Consider the following 22,250-nt stretch of genomic DNA (forward strand, 5'->3'; position numbering starts at 1 on the left):
CAAGCACCAAGCGAGGCAGAAGCTAGTGCTTTTTTTATAAGTATGTTGTATGACTCGGCCGGAGTTCGATCCCGCGTCCTTCCGCATCAGAGGCGGACGCTCTAACCATTTAGGACACGGGAGCGGTCCTCCGATTTGCATAGAAAAAAGGAAATAATTATATTCATTACATTAGTTGAAAACAATTAACTCTCATGATGTAGAAAGAAAACACAATTATGTTGGTTCCAAACAAAACAAAGCCTCCGCCGCCCCCAACACAACAAACAAACAAAGAAATACTGTAAATAAAACAAACAAACACTGAAAATGTAACACATTCACATAAAAATAATGGCCAATGACGAATTTGGGTGAAATCCAAGAACACTTGATAATGTTATGTTGTGGAAACCAAACTCAGGAGATAGGTTAACCTTGAGACATAATTGCTGTAAATGATGTCGTGGAACGTCGGAAACTAACGTCATTCAAGGCTACATCACTGTAAAGTTGCATGGCAACTTTGGTCAAAATCTAGTGATCCAATGAAGGTAAGCTATGGAAACTAACATTAGAAGGAAGGACAATTTGGGACATTACCTGTCACTTATAATAAAAAAAAAGATAAAATAGAAAGTTTTAACTTTTTCGAGGTTTCGTCGATATTTAGCTGCATACCAACTCTGGTTTACATCCAACGGTTCCCACTGAGTATAAAAATTTGACAAGATAAAATATGCATTTCAAACCAATTAATTTAATGATTTGTAAGTACTACAATCAATCTCGATATGAGAAAAATCAACCCATGATTTCATGGTTACTAGTCTTTATCTTGAATATACGCAACTACTGTCTTTGTTGCCTTCGCCATTCTATACTTTCGCATGACGAAAAATGGTTTAGCTACGCGCCTGGCTACGGCAGTGGATATTCAAAGATATGGGAAATGTGAAAGGCAGTAATGATTTAAGCTGAATAATTCATCAAGAGTGCCGTACAGCGGCCCTGAATTTATAGATTTCTTTATTACCATAAATTCACGCAATCCAGAGAGTTTGGCCTAGGAAATCGCTGTTGAAAAATAATATTCTTCAAAACCCATTTTACTGTAAGCCACAATGTCCCTGATCATAAATATTTTGACACCGAACTGAAAAAGACATCTTCCGTATTTAGAGTGCAATCCCCCTACAAGCTTTGATCAAGATATGTGATCTAGAACTAAAGTTATTATGCAAAAAAAGTTCTTCTTTTAGTCATAGTGACCATGACCTTTAACCTTTGGACCACAAGATCAACAGGTGTCATCCCAGTGCAACATGCAAATCATCCACATTTGTAAATGTATATCGTCGATAACTACAATTTCTGTGCAGAAACCATTGTTTGGGAAGGGGGGGGGGGCTGCTTTCGTGTACAGTGACACTGACCTTTGAGCTTTTGCCCCCAAAAATCAACAGACCTCTTCCATACGTTAAGTGCAAGAACTTTACAAACTTTCGTCAAGATACGTGCTACAGAACAAAAGCTATTATGCAAAAACCCTTTTTTAAATTACTTGATATTGACGTAAAAGTTTGCTATAAATTATCCTAATATTTTGTCACCATAAAATAATGCAGACAAAAACGCAAGTAGTAAAGTGGGATACTATAGCAACAATGTGACTTCAGTGCTAGACTAGGTCATTTGTATCCTGGCGACAAGACAATTTTAACGTCGAATTGTACCCTGGCGACAAGGGGAATTGAACATGGGGAAATTTAACATGGATGAGAGTATAGAGCGACAGAAATTGTTGGGACTGTTTAGCGACAGGGGGAAATGGAATAGGGGTGACATCACGGTACCTAACATTAGCAACAATGTTGCAAGTGACTGACCTGAATACGCTCTACCCTAGGTAAACACGTTTATAACACATACATAGATTGATGAACATCTTTATATCACACCTAAAATATAAAATCCACCAAAAAAAATTGTAGTCAAGAGAGCGAATCTTTTCGAGGCATATGAGTGGCCCTCAAAAGGGCCGTTTTTTGTGTTTTTTGTTTGTTAACACCATTCCGTTAACATAGAGGGTATCGCATATGTTTTCTTTTCTTCCTCAAACTTCTTCTGACTTCAGGACCGTAGATGAGGACTCTTCAGACAACCTTATCTCTCCACACAGATTTTTCTTTTCCAAACGCTCGCATCGGTGATCCAGATGATTGTCTGATGTACATCGGTAAATCCGTACGGAAAAGCATCGACGATACGAGGGTAGATGATTCGACGTTAGTCCACATCTTGTGACGAGAACAGGTGAGGGGAAAGAAGTGAACCGCGGTAATTCATAGTGGAAGAGAGGATAGAAAAGGATTGTTGTTGTTTGTTTTTTTTTATACCAATCCCGATATGTGTTACAAAATTCAGTCACAGTGCGGGGTCTGTCATCCAATCCGAAGAGAGCCGCCAATGACATCACATTCCCTATATAGATGCGACAGCGTCTGTGCGCAGTGAATGAATGCAACAGTGTTTTCAAACATGACGGAAACTAAGAAGACGATGAATTGGGGTGCAACGGCCGTGTAGACGAGAAGCAATGGTATACCAGCGGCTACCAAAGTCAACACAGTCCTACTTCCAGAAGAGGCAGATTTTAATTGGGATTTAGTAGATATTCTCTCTTCTTGCAAGAATTTGTTCCGGTACCAGTTCCTTCGCCACCTTCTCCTTCCTTACCTCACGTCGAGGGTTTTAAACAGAGACAGAAAAAAGAATAGCAACATCAAGAAAAAGAGGCAAGAAGAAGGTGTGACGTTTGCACGTATTGGGGTGGGGTTCTTCCAATATAATTTAATTAATTATGATGAAAGTTCCACCCTGGCTCGTTAGGTTAGAAAGTTAAATTAGTGACGATGTAGATTTACAGCTCTGAGCCCCCAGTCAGCAATGCCGACGGTTAAATTATAGAGAACACGAAGATGAAATTCAATCAATAACAATTAAATAAATGTGATAATTTAAAACGATAACTTCCATTCACTCGTCTTTCCCTCGACCAAGTGACAGCCTAATTCATCCCGTGATTTACAGTGTGAGTTCGATTTTCCCCTGTCCTTGCATCTACTCATCTATTTCTTTCCCGCTGATTCCTTCCTTCTTTCCGTTCCTCTAACTCCTCCTTTGTCTTCGTTTCCCTCTCTACTATCTCCTCCTCCAATTTCGCTCCCAGACTTCAACTTCTCCTTCTTCTCCTTTCTTCTCCTTTCCTCCGTCTCTCTATCCGAGACTACGGGACCAAACTTTAACTGGTCTGCCCCTCAAAGCTTCCTCTGAAAAACCACAAGGCGTTAACATATGTTTTATCGAATCTCACCTCACACTATATCGACAATTAATCATCAGATAGCTGTCACTGTTTCGGCCACGCATGCATACACATCGAAATTCCCACACACTTCTTGCAGGGTAAACAATGGCGTAATAACACAGTATCGGCGAATTGTTATACAGACATCAATACATTGCGTCACGTCAGTATATACACATATATATTTAATCTCATCGTACTACAATCTGACAACAATCAAACGCATGTCTGTACATTACAAATATTCAACAATGGCAAAATCTATAATCATATGAACATATGTGTTAGTCTACTATAAAATACCCACATAGCAAAGTACAATATTAACTCTTACGACGACTGCAAGCTATATAATTCTTTACAAATATCAACTCATTTCTTCAAAATATGCAAACATATTAACAAAACAAAGTAATTCTTCGTACTACGATTCTAGTAATAATAAAGTATACATACGACCTACAATTAAAATGCAGTCGCATTCCACAAAAACCGAACAAATATCTACTGACCTTATTTGAAGCTTTCTACTTAGAATTTCCTGCTCTAAGATTTTTCCCGCCAATAACGAATGGCTATTCGGAGTTACGCTAACCTCTTCTCTGGGTAATTTCTCTCAGTGAACTAACTCTTGCCGGGAGACGCGGGGATATCATTCTACCCAAATCAAGGTCTCTCCCCTATCTCGATTCTGATTGGGTGTCGCTGTGCCCCTGTCCAATCGTCTTAGCGGCCAGTTCAACCTGTCTGTCTGTTTGCAGGGAAAAGAAGTTAAGACACTCCACTTCTTCAGGCAACTTCTTTTGATATTGGAAAACATTTCGACACCTAGGTGATAATTGGCTATCGGGCGGCCTCGCAACTCCGATGTCCGGCTCTTCAATTCTAGCCACAAAAATCTTACGTAACGGATTAGTGCTAGCCTTCGGCAATGTTTGACATCAAACAATGGCCTGTCAGAATTACCTTGATTATACATGTTTCAAACTGGGCTACTCTGGGTCGGGGTAAACATGACAGGAAGAAGAAGCAGCAGCAGAGAAGAAACAAGGTCTAGGAGAGAAAGAGGACAGTAAAAGTCAAAGAGTGACGGTACTCTTAGACACTTTGGCAGAGTTAAGGAATCTGAAACGAATGTATCTGACTTCTTTAATACCACCCAAGAAAAAAAGACCTTCCCGAACCAAACAGCCCAACCCTGTTACTACGTCTGAGATACCAGCCCTAGTGATTTCTACCAAATCATCGACAGGAGCAAGTCCAGAAGTAGGCCTTGGCAGTGGCAAAAGCTTAAGGCGGTTAAAGTTGATTACATCCCGTTCCTGAGTTGTTTTTTAAAAAAGAGGTCCTTTTCAGGGTCACCAACTTCTTTCGAAAAGAGATAGTATTTCAATTGCCAAAACCAATTAAAACTCAAAATCCCTTTTTGTGCGTTATGATGAACGTGTGTGGGCACGTGAGTGTAGGTCCTTATTCTAAAAATTCAAAACCAAGAGACACGTTTTCTGCCTGGTCTATTCTGGTACAAATTTTACAATCCAATTCACAACACAACACAGCACAACACTGTAACAAGTTCATAGACTTCTTGTGTGTCTTTATTCACTCTCACCTGTTTCTGAATTTCGTTACTTTCACAGGTTTTTCCTCCTCTTCTTCCTCACTTTCGTCTCGTCTTCTTTTCTTCTCTTTTTTTATTTTTGGACGTGTCTGGTTTCTTCTATTTGCGAGGGTACTTCTTCTTCCTGTTCAGAACCCCTTTCTTCCTCTTGCTCCTGTTGTTTCTTAGGGCATTCTGAACTCAAATATCCTTTGCCTTGAGAATAATAACAGGTATCTTGACTTTTGTCTCTTCTGACACCTGTCTTGCTTTTTTGACTGTCTGGACGTTCTGTAGCCCAATGCCCTTTCTTCTGACAGATATAGCAAGTATCTTGACTTTTATCTCGAAAGGAGGGGGAGTAGTCCGTCGGCTTGTCTGAAGAAAACTTGCGTATGACACTTCGCAAAGCTCTGATCAGAAGTTCGGTCTGTGTTGACTCTTCCGTCGTTCTGATAGGTTTGTGATTGAAATGAATAATGGGAGGGAAGACACTGGCCTGACTTTGATATAGGGACCCACAGTGTTTAAAATGTAGTCATTTGACTTTTTTGCAGTCAAGATGAAACGATCGCATCATTTTGTGGAGAAAGGATAAGAAAGTAAGAGACATAAACGTGATCTATCGCCTCGCACAGTAGATGAAGTCTTGACACAAATTCATGCCAGCGATTTGAAATGACATGAGTGAGCTGGAATCCAGGCTCAGAGAGAATACATCCAACCACAGTCCACAATCACTAGTAAACCCTCAAAACTACTATCACATTCGAGAAACGGAAAAGCGCTCCACTAGAAAATTTAGAACCACAGCCTACACGTACACGGTGAAGTTTAGAGATTCCAAGTCCGAATTACCTTTAGAGACTGCAGAAGAGTTCATCACCAAGGTGTGGTATTCTTTGTTAACCACACTAAAACGGCAATGTGAAGCCAAAGAATACGATCGCTCGAGACTTTCCATTCATCATTTAGCAGCCCGACGGAATTGACACCTTCCAAAGTCATCGGTAAGGTCCAACACCTGCAGCAATCCAACGACAAGTTTCACATCACCGATTTAAAAGCGACACTGTTCATGACCCACGTGTCTCTTCCCCAAGGGACCGGACGCATAAAAGGTGTTATTGGTGGACCACCTTCGCAACATCAAGAGTAGCCTCGTCCAAATTAACAACTTTCAAGACTATATGTGTTTAGCCCATGCCATCGTCGTAGGACGAACTTATGCCGACAAAAACGACACGGTAGAATGGAAGAGAGCTTGGAAAACTATTCAACGATCGGACAGAACCAAACAACGAAGAGAAGCAGAACTCCTGTTACAGCAAGCGGAGATATACAAAGACACACCCTGTGGCATTTCTGAAATGTAAAAAATTCCGACACGTGTTGGCTGCACGCTACACCTTAAAAGTATAACCTCAAGAAGTGCGCGGAGCCCTGTCGTTTCGAGGCAAAAATTTCAAAAACGGAAAATACATTCACGTCTATTATCACAATCAACATTTCGATGATATTACCAGTATCACTGCATTCCTGGAATACGGTTATTATTGCGAGAAATGTGACTATGGCTATAACAATCGAGAGCAACACAAGCATTGTGGATCGAAATGTGAGGGATGTTTGGCCTCTCAACCCTGTCTGGACGAAGGACAAGAACGAGTACATTGCCCAACTTGTCAGCGCACTTTTGTCAGAACCTACCTGTTACCAACAACATCTGAAGACACAAGGTTTACAGCGGAAAAGTGCTTGCCAACTCCCGAGATTGTGTCCTATTTGTGGACAAAGTATATGTACCAATAATGCCAAGGCTCACGTGTGCTCAGGAAAGAATCGATGTCACATTTGTCGCCAAATCGTGGACTTGGAACACGAATGCTAAATTCAAAAATGCCATTCCAAACAAGAAGAGGAAGATAACCAGAAGAAAGGCAATTTCATCTGTTTCGATTTCGAATGCATGCAAGAGACTGGCATTTACATTCCTAATTTCTACGTGACTCATTGAGCGTGCGAGAAGTGCATCCAAGAGTCTACCATTAGTCATTGTCCTCATTGCAGCAGGATTCCTGGAGGACGTGAGAAAAAAATTCGGGGTCCGAACACGCTGACCATATTCGCCCAATGGATCTTAGACCCCATCTACGAGACGTGGAGCCAAGAGGACATCGATCATTACGTAGATTGTCATCGTCATGCCACGGTGATGGCTCACAATTTCTCGAGATACAATGGACAGTTTCTTCTCAGATAGTATGCGGAACAAAGTACCGAACGTCCGAAAGTGACTTTGAACTAAGTCAAACTCATTTCCATTCAAGTGGGACAGATACAGTTTAAAGATTCAATGAGTTACTTGGCTATGACATTGAGTCGAATGCCTAAAACGTTTGTAATGACAGAACTGGCCAAAGGTATTTCGGCACTTTTTAAATACCGAAGCCAATCAACACGCCGTTCTGTCCCATTTGCCTGAGGCTCACTACTACAACCTCGACAATATGCGCACCGAACAACGAGAAACTTTCAACGCTTGGTACCACACTCAGCCTCGGACCCTTTCAACTTTCAGGAAGAAATGTTAAAGTATTGTCGTTCTGACGTGGACATTTTACGACATTGCTTTGGAAAATTTCGAGAACTGTTCATGGAGCGGGGGGTGGGGGTGTCGATCATTTGAAATAAGCGTTCACCATTGCAAAAGCGTGTTCCTTTGTATACCGCCAACGATTCATGCCCGAAAACACCCTGGCTGTTGTGAGCCCTCAAACGACCAATTTTGTTAAACGTCAACACTTGGTTAAAGCCCTATGCTGGTTACATTACTTGTGCGACAAAGAAGACAAATGGATCCAACATGCCCAAAGTGGAGGAGGCGAAAAGACCATCGGAAGGTATTCGGTGGATGGCTGAGACTCATAAAACCCCAAGATCGTGTACGAGTTTGAAGGATGCTTATTTCACGAATGTTCGACCTGCCACCCTCAACGTGGCACTAAACATCAGTTTTTGCAGCGTACCCTGGAAGACTTGTACCAGGCCACTTGTGAGCGATGCTTGAAGTTAGAACAGCAAGGATACCAAGTGGTGGAAATGTGAGAACAAGAGTACGATCACCGTTTGAAAACCGATCCCGAGTTTAAACGCATCGTGGAAAGTTACAAGCCGGTGGACCCTCTGAACCCGCGGAACAGTTTGTACGGAGGACGGACGAATGACACGTTTGCTGTACTACGCTGACGAGAAGAAAGGAGAAGAAATCAAATGCTTGGAAGTGTGTTCGCTGTATCCTTACGTGTACAAATATGGTCACCTTTCCGCAGGGCACCTGCAATAGCTGACGAAACACATCGACCTTGACAACCTTTGACAATACATAGGCTTGATTAAATGTAAAGACTTGACCCCATTTTACCTCACCATTGCCAAGGAAAACTGAAGTTTCCCTTGTGCCGTACTTGTGCCGAAACGTGTAACCAAGACCGACCTTGTCATCACACCCAGGAAGAACGCGCCTTGACGAGAACGCGGGTCAGTGTGAAATTGTTCAAAGATCTGGACCGGGGATACCAGTTTTTAGACGTGTACGAAATTTAGCACTTTCCCACGACAGAACAATACCACAAGGGTGACCAAATTCAGAAAGACATTTTCGCACACTACGTGGATGCTTTGTGAAACTGAGACAAGAAGCCGGTGGTTACCCTTCCTGGTGCCACACTCCCGAAGAGCAAACTAAATGTAAAGAGAAACAGTAGGAGCGGGAAGGCATCACTTTAGAACACGTGGAGAAAAACGAAGGCAGGCGATTGTTTGCCAAAGTGATGTTAAATTGCTTGTGATGCAAAATGGCACAACGACCGTGTTTACCCAATACGGAGTATTTCACAGAACCGTCCCGCTACCTCCAGATGATTCAAGACAAAAGCAAATACATGAAACACGTGGACGTACTTCGTGAGGACTTGATCTTAGTCAATTACGAAGAACTGGACTTTGTAGAAGCCGACGAATTTGGAAATGTCATCATTGCAGCCGATGTGACAGCCTATGCTCGCTTAAAATCGTACGAAGTTTTAGAACCGTTTGGAGATCGTGTGCTGACACAGACATTTGTATTTACATTGATCGCCTGGGTCACTGTTACCCTAAAATCGAAGGAGATTCTTTAGAAGCCTGGATAAACGAGCATCCCAGCCATAAGATTATAAATTTTGCTAGTGGCGGTCCAAAAAGTTACGGCTAAGAATATCGGGACCAACAAGGAGAAGTGCACACAGTGTAAAGTGAAAGGACTACTCTCAAAGTACCACCATAGGACCAGTCGAGTGGTGAACTTTAGCGTGTTGATGTCTGAAGAGGATCGACATTTTAGAGTGACCACCCACGAACCGCACAAGATTGTACGTTTACCCACACACCAAATTGTCAGTCGGCCTTTAGAAAAAGTCGTGTACCATAAGCGAGTGCGGCTTCCCAATCACTTCACTTTACCGTACGGCCACGTCGATATTGGTCAGCATATAAAAAAGGACAACGTCCAAAACCAGTTCATTGTAACTACAAAGACAAAGCGGGAAAGATGAATACTTTTAAACAGACATCATTCAAGTTCGGGGATTCTCAAGTGGAATGCGATGCTGTGCCTTGCGATTGCAGGGATGCCGTACGCTGTGACCTCAGCGATTCAGTATCACATCATGAGAGCTTTGCTATGACAACTACTACCACTACTACCATACCCACCATATAAAAAGTGATGCCGTGCGTGTCAAACCTGACGGATTCGAACGTGAGGCCACTCGTTATCATGGACTTTTTACTGGTTTTCATGGTGGATGTTATTCTCCACGTGAAACGATGCGTCTACCACCCTTCGGGTGTCATCCACCCTTGAGCAAACTGCATCGGATTTCGCCGTACCCTCCTCAAAATGAGCCTGTGAAAGACGAATATTCTTTCCCTGTGCGTTTGCCTGAGTACTGCAACTTTGAAAGTCAACTTCAAACCTTCAAAGGAAAATGGTCTAAATATCTGGAAGGACCTACCCCCGAAGAATTATCCAGAGCCGGATTTATCTACTTGGGTGAAAGGGATAAAGTCAAGTGCTTCATTTGCGATCTGTCACTTCACGAGTGGGAGCAGAAGGATTCGGCTTACCTGGAACATACTCGATGGTCTACGCATTGTCACTACATACCATTAGTGGGACCCTAGTCACTGAAGTGGCATACCATGTCGTTTAAGAAACCAGCTTGGCTAGGAGTCAAACGTTGGTCAACACGAAGACAAGTATTTAAACCCCGTTTAAAATATTCAAGGAATACGAAACGAATCGTAAGAGAAGATCTATAAGGAAGTTTGGCAGGGACTTGCCAGAGCAAAATCTCAATTGGTGACTGAGGAACTTTTGTGTCGAGAAATTCACAAGAGGAAATTGACAAAAGTCAACGAACTCGTCTGATTTGCCTGGATCAAGTCCGCGTTCTTCCGATTATTACGCTTTTAGCCGTTTACAACAGAAGATTTTATTACCATTTTTTACCGTTACCCTGAATGGCAATGATCAGAAATTACTCACTATGTACATCACTTTCGCTCTAAGAGAAGATTTTAAATAAAATAAGGACAATTAGAAGTGACCCCAACATGGGTATAAATACTGACTTACGTGATCATGGATATTTTACAAGTGAAAATTCGTGGTTTGCCTTTAGAGTTGAGAGAACGCATTTATCTAGAGCTGGACAAAATACAATTTCAACGCAAAGAACAATTTTATCCGTTACGTCACCGATGTTTATACCACTGGTACCTGAATGCTATAAGAGGACCGATCCATTTGAAAGCGGTCCAGTGGTCAGATATTGTTGAACTGGACGAGGACCAGAAGACTTTGTTGGCTACTCACCCTTCTACTTGGCCATACAACAACGAGTTCCAAAGGAAGAGTTAGAGAATTACCAAAATATTTTACGCTATCAAATTTTGTCTGTAGAGGGAAATTCTGTGCGATGTGGGGCGTGTGAAACATTGGGTTCGCTACTGGAGTACGATCAGTTTTGTGCAAAAAGTACACTTATTACCTCCGACAAAGGAGGTATAAAAACGGACTGCTATGCCCCGACCTTTGTCACTCGTGATACAACGATTGCCGTGGAAGGAAATCAATGACAGTATTCAAACTGAGATGGATTATCATCTCTTTTTACGAGCATTGTATCCCATACATTTGGGTCGTCATGTGGTGTGTGTCTTAGTGACTTGCTTTCTGGGATTTGGTTTATCAGCTGATTCCTTGTCGGCTCTTTACGATCTGTACAGTGAGGAACCCCCAAAAATAAACATGAAATTAGTCCCTTTAAATTTCCACGAGAGACTCATTCTTTTAAAAGGGTTGAGTTTTCATCTCGATACTTCTCGACCTCTTACGGGAAAAAAGATTCGTCAACGTTTATGTACTGAAGATGTGTACGACGATGTGTGTGTCAGTTGTGACTTACACCCTCATTGGTCAGATGTACGTGACTGTAAAAGTTGGGGTTTCGAGGCGTGGACCAAAGAAGTGGCCAATTATACTCAAGAGTTGTGATCCTAAATTCAAACGTGCAGTGAAAAAGTAACTTTTAAACTTGTGTTAGCGACACTGTCAGATGAAATAGAACCCATCACCGAGGACAACCACTTCCTTTAGGACATTCTCGAAAGTCCATTCCGGGAAGACACGTGTGTGACTGTACCCAGCGTAGAGACTAAGAACATTACACACTGTCCCTAGGACACCTTGGTATATGCTTTTGTTTATATTCCACTTTGATCGTTTTGATGTGTATTTTATCGCCGTACTTAACCATCTGGCTTTTATGTATTTTTGTTTTTCGCTTCGTTCCATTTTTTAAAAAATAAAAATAAATGTGTCCTGAAAAAATTATTAAAATTTAAATTCTTGTCTTGTCCGTCTTTGTTTCAAAACTGACTTTCCCGACACTACTATGGCTATCTCTGCTCCCTCTTCCTTCACTTTCAAAGTCATCGACGAAAACTTAGATCATCCTAGTTGGGAGGCCTTGTATCTTCGCCAACCCTTTGACATGTTAATTGCCGGACCCAGCGGTTCAGGAAAAACCGAATTTGTCAAACGTTTGATCGAACATAAATATCATTTGATAGATCGTCCACCTCAACGGATCGTGTTGTTACAAGGAATGGCGATCTGTGGACAGTCTCTTGCGAGAAAGTCAAAGCGATCTCATCGTGTTTGTGGAAGACATTTCTTGCAAAGATAACGTTATCGTGTCTGACCCTAGTCAAACCCATCTGATCATCTTCGACGACATGTTAGGAGAAGAAATCAAACTGCAAAGGGCATCATCGTAATGTCAGTGTCATTTACATCACTTAAAATTTGTTTCAACAAAGTAAAGCCCATCGCACAATCAATCTCGATGCTCATTACGTGGTTTTGTTTAAAAGCCCTACAGATAAATCGCAAGTGCAAGTCTTAGCCAAACAGATAGGAACACCAAAGATGACTCATGCGTAGGTCGATGCAACTCAAACCCCATAACGCCTATTTACTAGTGGATTTAAAACCTACCAACCCCGATTATTTGCGATGTCGTACCCATTTGTTTCACCACTGGTGCCAAGACGGAGGGCCTGTCGTGTACACGTCCCCGTCGTCGACTTAACAAAAAGAAATATATAAAAATCTCCGACACTTTGGATCTGTCTCACACAGCGTCAAAATGACGTCCCTTCAGTCTCAACTTCCCGTCAAATTGATTCGTGCCTTGTATGGCATCAGTCGCGAAAAAAATCCACAAATACGTGCTCATGTCTTAGAAGACTGTCTCGAAGAAGTCTGACGATAGTTTACAGTGACAGCACGTCAATTACTGCAAGGCATCATTAACATTCCACATCAAAACCAAACGTTTTTGTTGTTGACAGAAACAAAGTAGCCTTGACACAACTGGCCGATCCTCGCATCGACACTTAAGCCAAAAGGCAAATTATTTTGAAACTTGGAGGTAACGGTTCTCTATGAGGTATCTTCATTCGTTCTCTCTTAAAATGGGATCCCAACGCCCCCAAAGTTCTCCCCATGAAAAGAAAGAAAAAAACATTCCCCGACGTACCCAGAAGAAGAAGAAAAAAGAGCAACGGTGTCAAGTCCAAGTCACATCCACAGAAAAATAAAAGTCCCCAGAAAACATTTTCTATCCGCAAGAGAGGCACTTCGGTTAATGCGCAACCTTTCATTCGTAAACCACGATATTCAGCGACCGTGACCGCGTCTCCAGTATCGTCAGGTTCTTCTACTTCTCCGTTGCTGGTGATGCCAGCCAAACCCAATTTGACACCCGTTCTTCCTCATTTGACGAAACAATGGAAACCCGCGTCTCCAAGAACTTCTCCTCCAGCGGTGACACCCTCTTCCTCTAGATATGCAGTGGCAGCTGTTCACAAAGTACCTGATCCCAAAATCAAAGTCCAAGAGAGATCGGGTATGTTATGGACTTTACTGGATTTGTCCAAGCAAGAACTGTCCCCATTTAGTCCCTTGTGAACCCTTCCACGAAGCGTGATGCCTGTTATCAAGTTAATACGACGTAAATACAATCAGTGGCGACGCGTTCCAGTATAAAAAAGACACGAGTCAAACGATTCGATCAGTGTTTTTGTGCTCCTGAATGCCCAAAGATATCCCCTCAAAGAAGTGCACATTAAGTGTGCCCTGAAACCAGCTAACATACAAACAAAGATATCATCCCCAGATGGCACCCGTCTTCACTCCCCAAAGGAAAGAAAAGGATTTTCTCCGAGTTTAGTCAAACAACGGGGACATGTTGTCCGTCCTGACCAAACCTTCTCCACCCATGCAAAAATAACCCATTCAAACAGCATCCAACGACGTCATCGATGCAGTGTGTGAATGTTGTTGAATGTCTTGAAAGGCACGATACCCTTCTCTAAACATCAGAACAAATGCTTAGCCAAGCATCGACATGTTCTTTGTCAAATGGTCTAAAAGAAAATCCCCATCCACTGGTGAAACGCAGAGGATTTTTTTACACGTTAGGAACTCTTGTGAAAGGAATAGTAGGACTCGCGTTGTGACTCCCGGGAGGTATTTTACCCATGCTTCCAGGAAGATAAAAGGGATCTATGGAGTCAAAAGATCTCAGACGCGACCAATGAAATCCAATGGAAGGACAAAAATTGACTTTAGTGCCTTACAAACGATGGAAGGAACACCATTGATGGCAAGAACAGATCCCGCATTCCCCTCCTAATCCTCATTAAACTGAAATGTCTCAGTTACAACACGAATTGGTGGCCATACTTGTAAAACACCCCCCACCACTCTGAATACATCAAGCATATATGAATGCTGCAATAAAATCACCCGTTGCCAGAAATTAAATGTCAGGATTCAAATGGACCAAACATGTTTTTTTATTATAGAAATTAAGTTTGTTATCCACATTTCTGCTAGAATCACTATTACTGAAAAAATATTTGACTGACAAGTACATGTACTCAACTATTTACACTGATGTTGTAGATACTGTATAGATAAACATACATGTAATAACTGTTTTAAGTACTTGTTCAATATGGAACAAGCTGATGGCCGAGCCAATTAAGTTCATAGTATTCTGAGAGGATTTTGGTCTTCCATAAAAAAAAGCTGAAAAAATCTTAAGGGGGCTTTGTGGATCCTCCCCCAACGGGGTCTCGAGGGGCAGTGCCTACCAATCTGGGGGTCCAAAAACGCATTTTACACTCATAAAAAAACTGCTACTGGTGCAACTTATACACATAAAATAAACCGAAATAATCATTTGAAAAATTAATAAACTTACTAAAAATGTTTAACTTGACTTCAGTAATTTCACAGCATTTATAGTCACATCAATTTGTTCTCCAATACTATTGATGCTAAAGTTATTTCATGTGCATGGCAGTGTTCACGTTGCAATTAAGTAACAATAATTTCTCAATTTTTGCGGCAAATATATTATACTTCTCTCTTTTCATAACAAATCTGTAAAATAAACACCCAAGTACATCAACTATATACAAATAATCCCATACACTTTGTCTTTTTCTCCAATGGACACAACCTGTTGATACGCCAGTCGAGCTCTTTTTGCGTCTTTGGCAAAGATTTCTTTAGCCTTCCTTTTTGTCGCCACTGACTTTTCTGGCTCAACGTGCAATAGTTTCTTTTCCTTCTCAATGACTTTTTCCTTTCACACCGGTGCTTGTATTGGTGACATGTAGTGCGCATATTCTGACAGATAGCTACATCTGTTCTCTCATGCAAGAAATCTTTCTTCTTATAGTAATTAACTGCACTTTTTCCAGTTGCCTTTTGAGCTTCAACATTTCCGTATGCAGCTTCTTTTGTAGGCGCTGTTCCAACTGTGATTACTGTAACTCAGATCTTTCTTGCAGAGGTCACAAAATGCCAGTCTCAAGCATTCAGTTTTCTTATAAACTGATCAACTAAATTTCTGTCAACTTTTCACTCCAGCCATTCCCATACGTTTTTTAAACCTTTATGTAAACTTTTCATGTTATGGTCTCTCTCAACAACTCAAGACACCATGTTTTGCAAGCATACTTCTTCTTTCCATTGCCATCAGTTTCGTTCATTGGATGAATTTAAACATTTGACCAATCTGAATACTCTTTACGAGAGTCATGTACTTACTAATATATGGAATGAATAATTTAGAAGGGTCGTTGCAGAATAGGAGCGGACAGACATTAAAAAAAAAAATCAGAGATATAAAAGACGGACAATATCAAGAAACTCTGATTCAAGTCGGGAGAAAAGCGGATTTCCACTTTAAAATGGAGAAAAAAATTGTCTGAGTATTGTGCCCACTTCTATCCCCCCGATCATTGTTCTTTTAACGCGTGTGTGTGTAGAGGAGGTATGCATCATTTTCTACAGCTAACCAACTCATTTCACTATAGCATGATATGGTACGTATCAGTTTGTGGACCCCAGTCATCATGCTATATCGGGGTTCCACTGTAGCAAGATTCAGTGAAAAGACATTAAACAGATGTACAGTTCTGTTTAAAAGCAAAATGCAACAACAAAAATTTATTGGTGGTAAGTCTGACCCTGATCATCAAGTACCAACTCCAAAATGATCTTGTTCTTCCTTATGTAGAAGGATTATAAATACATGTACCAGGTTTATTTGAAATCAACTGAAAATAACTAAAGTTCATGTGTGGAATGAAATGCAAAACCAACTCTATTTTTAGTCATAGTATCCTTAACCATTAGGGAAACCCATAAAAATAACGAGGTCTTCTTAGATGAGAAAAAAATGTGTTGTACACATGTCTAAGTAAGACACATTTAGAAGTAGCACTGATATCTGTTCAGTAGAACTTGTCCTATGGAAATAAAATGCATAGGCTACAGAGACCTTGATCTTGGAAGTAATGACCCCAAAATCGGTAGGCTTCTGAACTGGTTGTATTAAAAAATGTCTAACAGTACTTAGGTTAATACCTGGAAACCAAACCAGATGACCACTTGTTTTCCCATACAAGTTAAATTATAATACCCTGCCATTATCTTTGGTAAGGCATAAAACAATCAGGCATTTTCTGCTTGAGAAAGTCAAAGTTTTGTTCACAAAATAAACAAGACTCTAAAAAGATGCTATAATGTATGTTGAGAGTGAAATAAAAAATTGTAATCATGAAAGGCATGCATTTATGAAAGATGCTGGAAAAAATTAGTTGGAGGGAGAAATGCTCAGTGACACTACTGCTTGCATTTCAAGTTAAGACAAGTTTTGAACAAGTCATTTTGAGGCTGTCCAATATCATCCTGACCAAGAGAAAGAAAGCTATTATGTTTCCAAATGCAATTTGAACTGAGGTATAATTACATGTCAAGACATATGTCAGGTTGACAAGTTTTAATGATACTTGTCTTTATTCACAATGCATCTGAACAGAAAAAGGCAGACAAAAAAATAAACAAACTGATACAGAACTAATAAATAATATGGAAGCTATCTGTAACAATAACCTTTTACCATATGTACTAGTAACATTTTATTTCATGAATATGTGCCACCAGGTAATCAACAGGTGGCAAAAGAATGAAGAACAATCAACTGATAATTAACATGCAATCTGGTGTACAAGGCACCATTTTCCGACTTTAAAATAACAACTGAGAACAATACTCAATAAAACAATTATTAAGATCTGCTGTAGTGACCTGCCAATTTAATTACAAAACTGTACAATCAAAATAATAATTATATAAAGAAGACAACAATAAACGGAAAACAGGGGCACATAGGCCTTTCCATCAATTTATAGCAAACCCAACTGCATATACACGTGGTGGTGACACAGTTTAAAATGTTAAATTGGGTCTTGTATTTTTCTGTTCAAAATTAGGTAACATGCTTAATACTCTACTATGCAGACAGTAGCTGGACATGATTTATACTGGAGGTAGTTGACCAAATGGTCTGTCAAAAGTCAAAATATATGATTTCCAACAAAAACTCTGTGCAGAAACATTATTTTCTTATTAGATTTGCCATGACCATGACTTCTGACATATACAGACCAAAATGTAGTTTTCATTCTTATGCAAAGTGCAAACCATTACCAAACACTGTCAAGGATTTTACTGTAACAAAAAAGTTACTGTACTAATAAAAAAATTTTTTTTATGGAGTCTGAATAACTGACCTTTGACCCCTACATCAGTAGACCTCTTTCTAAAGTGCAAACCATTCACTTGGGTCAAGATATACGGGTTATAATTAAAGTTACTATACAAAAATAATTGTTTCTTTTTGAGGCACAGTCAATTTGACCTTTGAGCTTATGACCACAAAAACGTTAAGAATTGTTTCTTATCCAAAGTGCAAGTCATCCACAAACCATTAGTGAAGGTACATGGTCAAATCTGTTTGGGTGGTAAAACCATTTTTCGTTTTCATTCTGAGGCCTTGACCATTGGATCCCTAAATTAACAATCTCCTTCCTTACTTGCAAATTCTGGCCAAGAACCAATTTTACAGAGCAGAAACCACTGTTCGATTTTTGTCACTGTGAGCTTGAATTTTGAACCTAAAAATCAATACGCTGTCCTCACTCCAAGTACAAGCTATCCACGAGGTTTGGCACAGGTAGATGGTAAATAAAGTAAAGTTACTGTCCTAAAGCCAACAAGATAGCAGATGAATGTTTCTCTTTTGGCAGGCATATACTAATTTGACAAATGTAAAAGCATACATTTTCCCCATCATCCATATTTCACAGTATTAACAAGTCTTACTCTACTCCAAGATATAGGAAACACATGCCTCTTGTAAGTGGGTGTTAATTATAGATACTTGGGAAACCCACTCTAATGCTTTTTATTATAACATGAATTTGATTACAACATAATCACTCATGACTCATGATTTTCTTCTTAGGTGTCTCTTATTCCCTGAAACTATTAAAACACGAGCCAATCTGATAACAGATACAAATATTTCAGTCAAGTTTCAGAAACCTATAGCTTACAATTAATAATGTTCTTACACAACAATTAATAATTTTGTTTCAACATGATTCATCTTATCAAGATTAAATGTTGTAAATGATCACACTATGTTTGATGTCACTTTGTAATGCCTCGCCCCACCCCCATCGCATTTATCAAATATTTTATCAATCTTACTATACTCTGATTGGGTATCACATTCACTGAATTTCCAATAATTCCCACCATGTCGTAGTTCAGTATTAGCATGCTAGATGGTCATGGACCTAGACTACTGCTTCTAGTTGCATTTCCCTGTATCAAGTAAATGGAACATGTCACTTTGGTACATTTCCACAACTGCCCTATTTTAAAGTGTAGACTTAAATTTGTAGATTAGAATTTTTATTTAATCTTGTCCATGGGCTTGTTCAAAACGGCAAAAATTGTTTGGTCTGAATGATTCCGATAAATTAAAATTCCACTTATTCAGACTGCTAAATAGATGTTACAAGTTTAATTCATTTAAATGCCAAAATAAGCATCAGGAAACTGCATCAACAATACTTCATATTACATATATGTCAACAAGATATCAAAGTCATTTGTTTATCACTGTCACCTACCAAAAAAATATTGACGAATGTTTGCTAATATCTATATAAAGCAATGATAATAATACACACCCTCCAAGTTAAATTCAAAATGCCATGCATCACTTCATCAATGCTATTCTAATGACTACATTTTGCACAATCCTTCAAAATGTTCCAGGCATCTAGTTCCAATATCACTTCCTTTGTACGTATCATTCATGTAATCATTCTCTAATCCTTTGAAAAAAAAAATTTATTTGTAAAACAATTATAGCACAGAAGAAACTCATGATCAGTTATTGTATGGCATCACATTTCTTTATCTCCACATGAAAGTATTCACAAAAGCTCAAACATCAAGCTATGTAAAGCTCATCTGCAGCAAAGACATGCACAATTCCCAGTCTGTCGATCCAAACTCAGGAATGGAAAAAATACAAATGCTTTTGCCTGAAATGATTGAAAGATATGTTCATTTGCCTCCTCTTGCCATGGAAGTTGAAAAGAGAACCATTTGTTTCTTTTTCTTCTTTCCTCCTCTTACACCCATTTTGCTCGAGTTGGCCCCCTTCTCTGCAACATAAATTATCAAAAACATTATTCATCCCACTCAGACTCTGCAACATTTTCCAATGTAAAAGGTCATACATTTACAAAGCAAAAATTACATAAATATATATACATCTCTGCAAGCCATAACAAAAGGTGTTTTTTTTGTTGGTTGTCGTGGAAAGTGTTTTCCTTTTAGTAAATAGCTCAAATTTGGCTGATTTTTATTATTTCTTGTGTTCCTGTTGTAACATCAAGTCTGCAAATGTATTTTATGCTGTATGCAGATATCATTTGAGAGGAAAGACATTTTTGGGGATTATTTAGTGGAAACAAAGTGCTCACTGAACTATAATAATATTTTTGAACTGTTGTGAATTATTCAGTCATTTTGGGCAATGCCATTTTAATGTCACCATTCTTGGCAGACCAGTACATTTCCAGTTCTGAAAATGATATGAACTTTTCATTCTCTGGACTTTAGCAGTTTATAAGAGGTCATTTATGTTTTGTTTTGTAAATACTAATTGCAAAAGTGGCTGTATTTGATGGCGGATCTCATCATCTGATCAAATTTAAAATAACTTTATACCAGGATGCTTTCTTTCAATTTCGGTCAACTTCTGTTAACCAGTCTTTGCTTTGAGAAGTCATTTAGAGTATTTTATATATATATTTTTTTAAACAATGGTAATGGTTGATGGCCCAAGACCTTAATTTAATAAATTCAAAAAGATCTTAATGCAAGGATGTATTCTTTCAAATTAGGTAAAATTCTGTTTATTAGTTTTTGAGAAGATATTTAAGGTTTTTCTCTCTTCAGTAATAGCAATCCATTTTTGATAGCAGACTGCATCATGGTATAAATTTGAAAGGTCTTCATGCCAGGATGCTTTCTGTTAAAAGTTCAGAAAATTCCATGCATTGGTTTCTGAAATCATTTTAAGGTTTTTAAATTTTTTGTAGTGGTGGCCAATTCCAGAGCCAACTGGCATCATTTGAACAAATGAGAAACAAATTCATGCCTACGTTTTTTCTACTTTTTGTAATACTGGCCATGCTTGGTGGCAGATTGGTTTCATTTGCATAAAACTGAAGGTCACCTATGCATTCATGCCACCCCCACCCACCCCGAGAGATATAAGCGTAATTTTTGATATTATAGGTGGCAAAAAAGCGTAATTTGGGTGTAGAAAGTGTAATCTATATCTTACATGCCAGAATTACAGCACGTATGAAAAAGACATTTTTACAACTAACCTGGTTCTGCAGCTGGACAAAGCCTTGTCAAAAATGGCAAACTTCCATATGGATTAGAACCAGAACATAAACACAAAATATACTGAAAAATTATTTATATTCTGCACTCACTTCACCTAGTCTACATGTGTAACTTTCACTGAATGATCGTGATTATGCAATGATTACGGTCAGGTACTCAGAGTGCTGTTATTACATTTCTCTCATATTCTTCTTTGAAAGTTTATAAAGCAATGTTGATTCGTCACTTTTTCTGATCTGACATGTTTAGAAGTTTGAAAAGATCCATCTGCTCTAACATTTCCATCATATAACATCCAAAACTCACACCGTAAAGTGTTTTACTTAGCATCTGGTGCCCTTTTCTTTTAAATAAAAGACTGGTTCACTAACTATGTCACCAATAAAATGAATCTGTTAAGTAAAGATCACTGATGAAGAAACCAGTCTGTTTTCTTAAAAATGGGTCTTATACAGTTGCTATCAGTATCAATAAAGTAAAATACTCTCGTGCTATTCTTGTGCAGCAGTCACTATTTTTTATGTGGTTTTGTTTTTTGGTGTGTTTTTTTTAATTTTAAACGTAGCTTTAAAATTTCTGTAGTCATATTGCTATGATGTCTGCAATGTGGCAGTTTATAGTGATGTCTATCACTGGGGCATCATGCCGCAGACATGTAGCATAATGTCTCACCCAGTCACATTATCCTGACACCAGGCCGATCAGTCCTAACACTAACCTCTTAATGCTGAGTGCCAAGCAAGGCAGCTGTTAGTACCATTTTTGTAAGTCTTTGGTATGACTCGGCCGGGGATTGAACCCACGACCTCCCGCATCCGAGGTGGACGATCTAACCACTAGGCCACTGGAGCAGTCACTATTTTTTTTAAAAGAATATTCTCAAATTTATAAGAGTGGAATTAAAAAGATAATAAAAAATTACAAAAGCAGTTTTCTAAGAAGTTGTAAATAACAGTTTTTAACAGAAGACACACAGTGCACTAAAAATAATGGACCATACCACAACCTGACATTACGATATGGCCAGGTGAACTAAAAACAGAAAGAAAAAAAAATATTGAAAATGACAAATTGTGAATGGAGTCCAATATGTGTGTTTCATACCTTGAACAATGTGAAAGTTGAGCTTTAGAAACATTTAAAATCCACAAAATGTCAGGCACATGAGGTCCAGTAATCCAATATGTGTACAAATTTCACAAAGATAAACTAAACGATGTGAGACTTGTGCTGCAGAAACAAAAATGTTTTCAGACTAACGGGTGGATATAGTCATAGTTACATGCCAGGTGGGACAAAAAAAATTAATTACACATAGCTGGTGA

General features: G+C 39.3%; 1 protein-coding gene across 2 annotated transcripts in view; it reads right to left on the reverse strand.

The window, feature by feature from the left end:
* Window positions 1-16,906: 16,906 nt before the first annotated feature.
* The window catches only part of LOC149775381 (E3 ubiquitin-protein ligase RNF10-like), a 49,457-nt gene continuing 44,113 nt past the window's right edge, over window positions 16,907-22,250 (reverse strand). For both annotated transcript variants that reach the window (XM_089943942.1, XM_089943943.1), the window contains exon 18: window positions 16,907-19,667. In XM_089943942.1, the coding sequence (XP_089800068.1) occupies window positions 19,567-19,667 (101 nt within the window). In that variant the 3' untranslated portion in view covers window positions 16,907-19,566. The remainder of the gene's footprint in view (window positions 19,668-22,250) is intronic.

The sequence above is a fragment of the Sinohyriopsis cumingii genome, chromosome 19 (genome assembly GCF_028554795.1).
Source record: "Sinohyriopsis cumingii isolate HCF-2022 chromosome 19, ASM2855479v2, whole genome shotgun sequence".
Lineage (NCBI taxonomy): Eukaryota > Metazoa > Mollusca > Bivalvia > Unionida > Unionidae > Sinohyriopsis > Sinohyriopsis cumingii.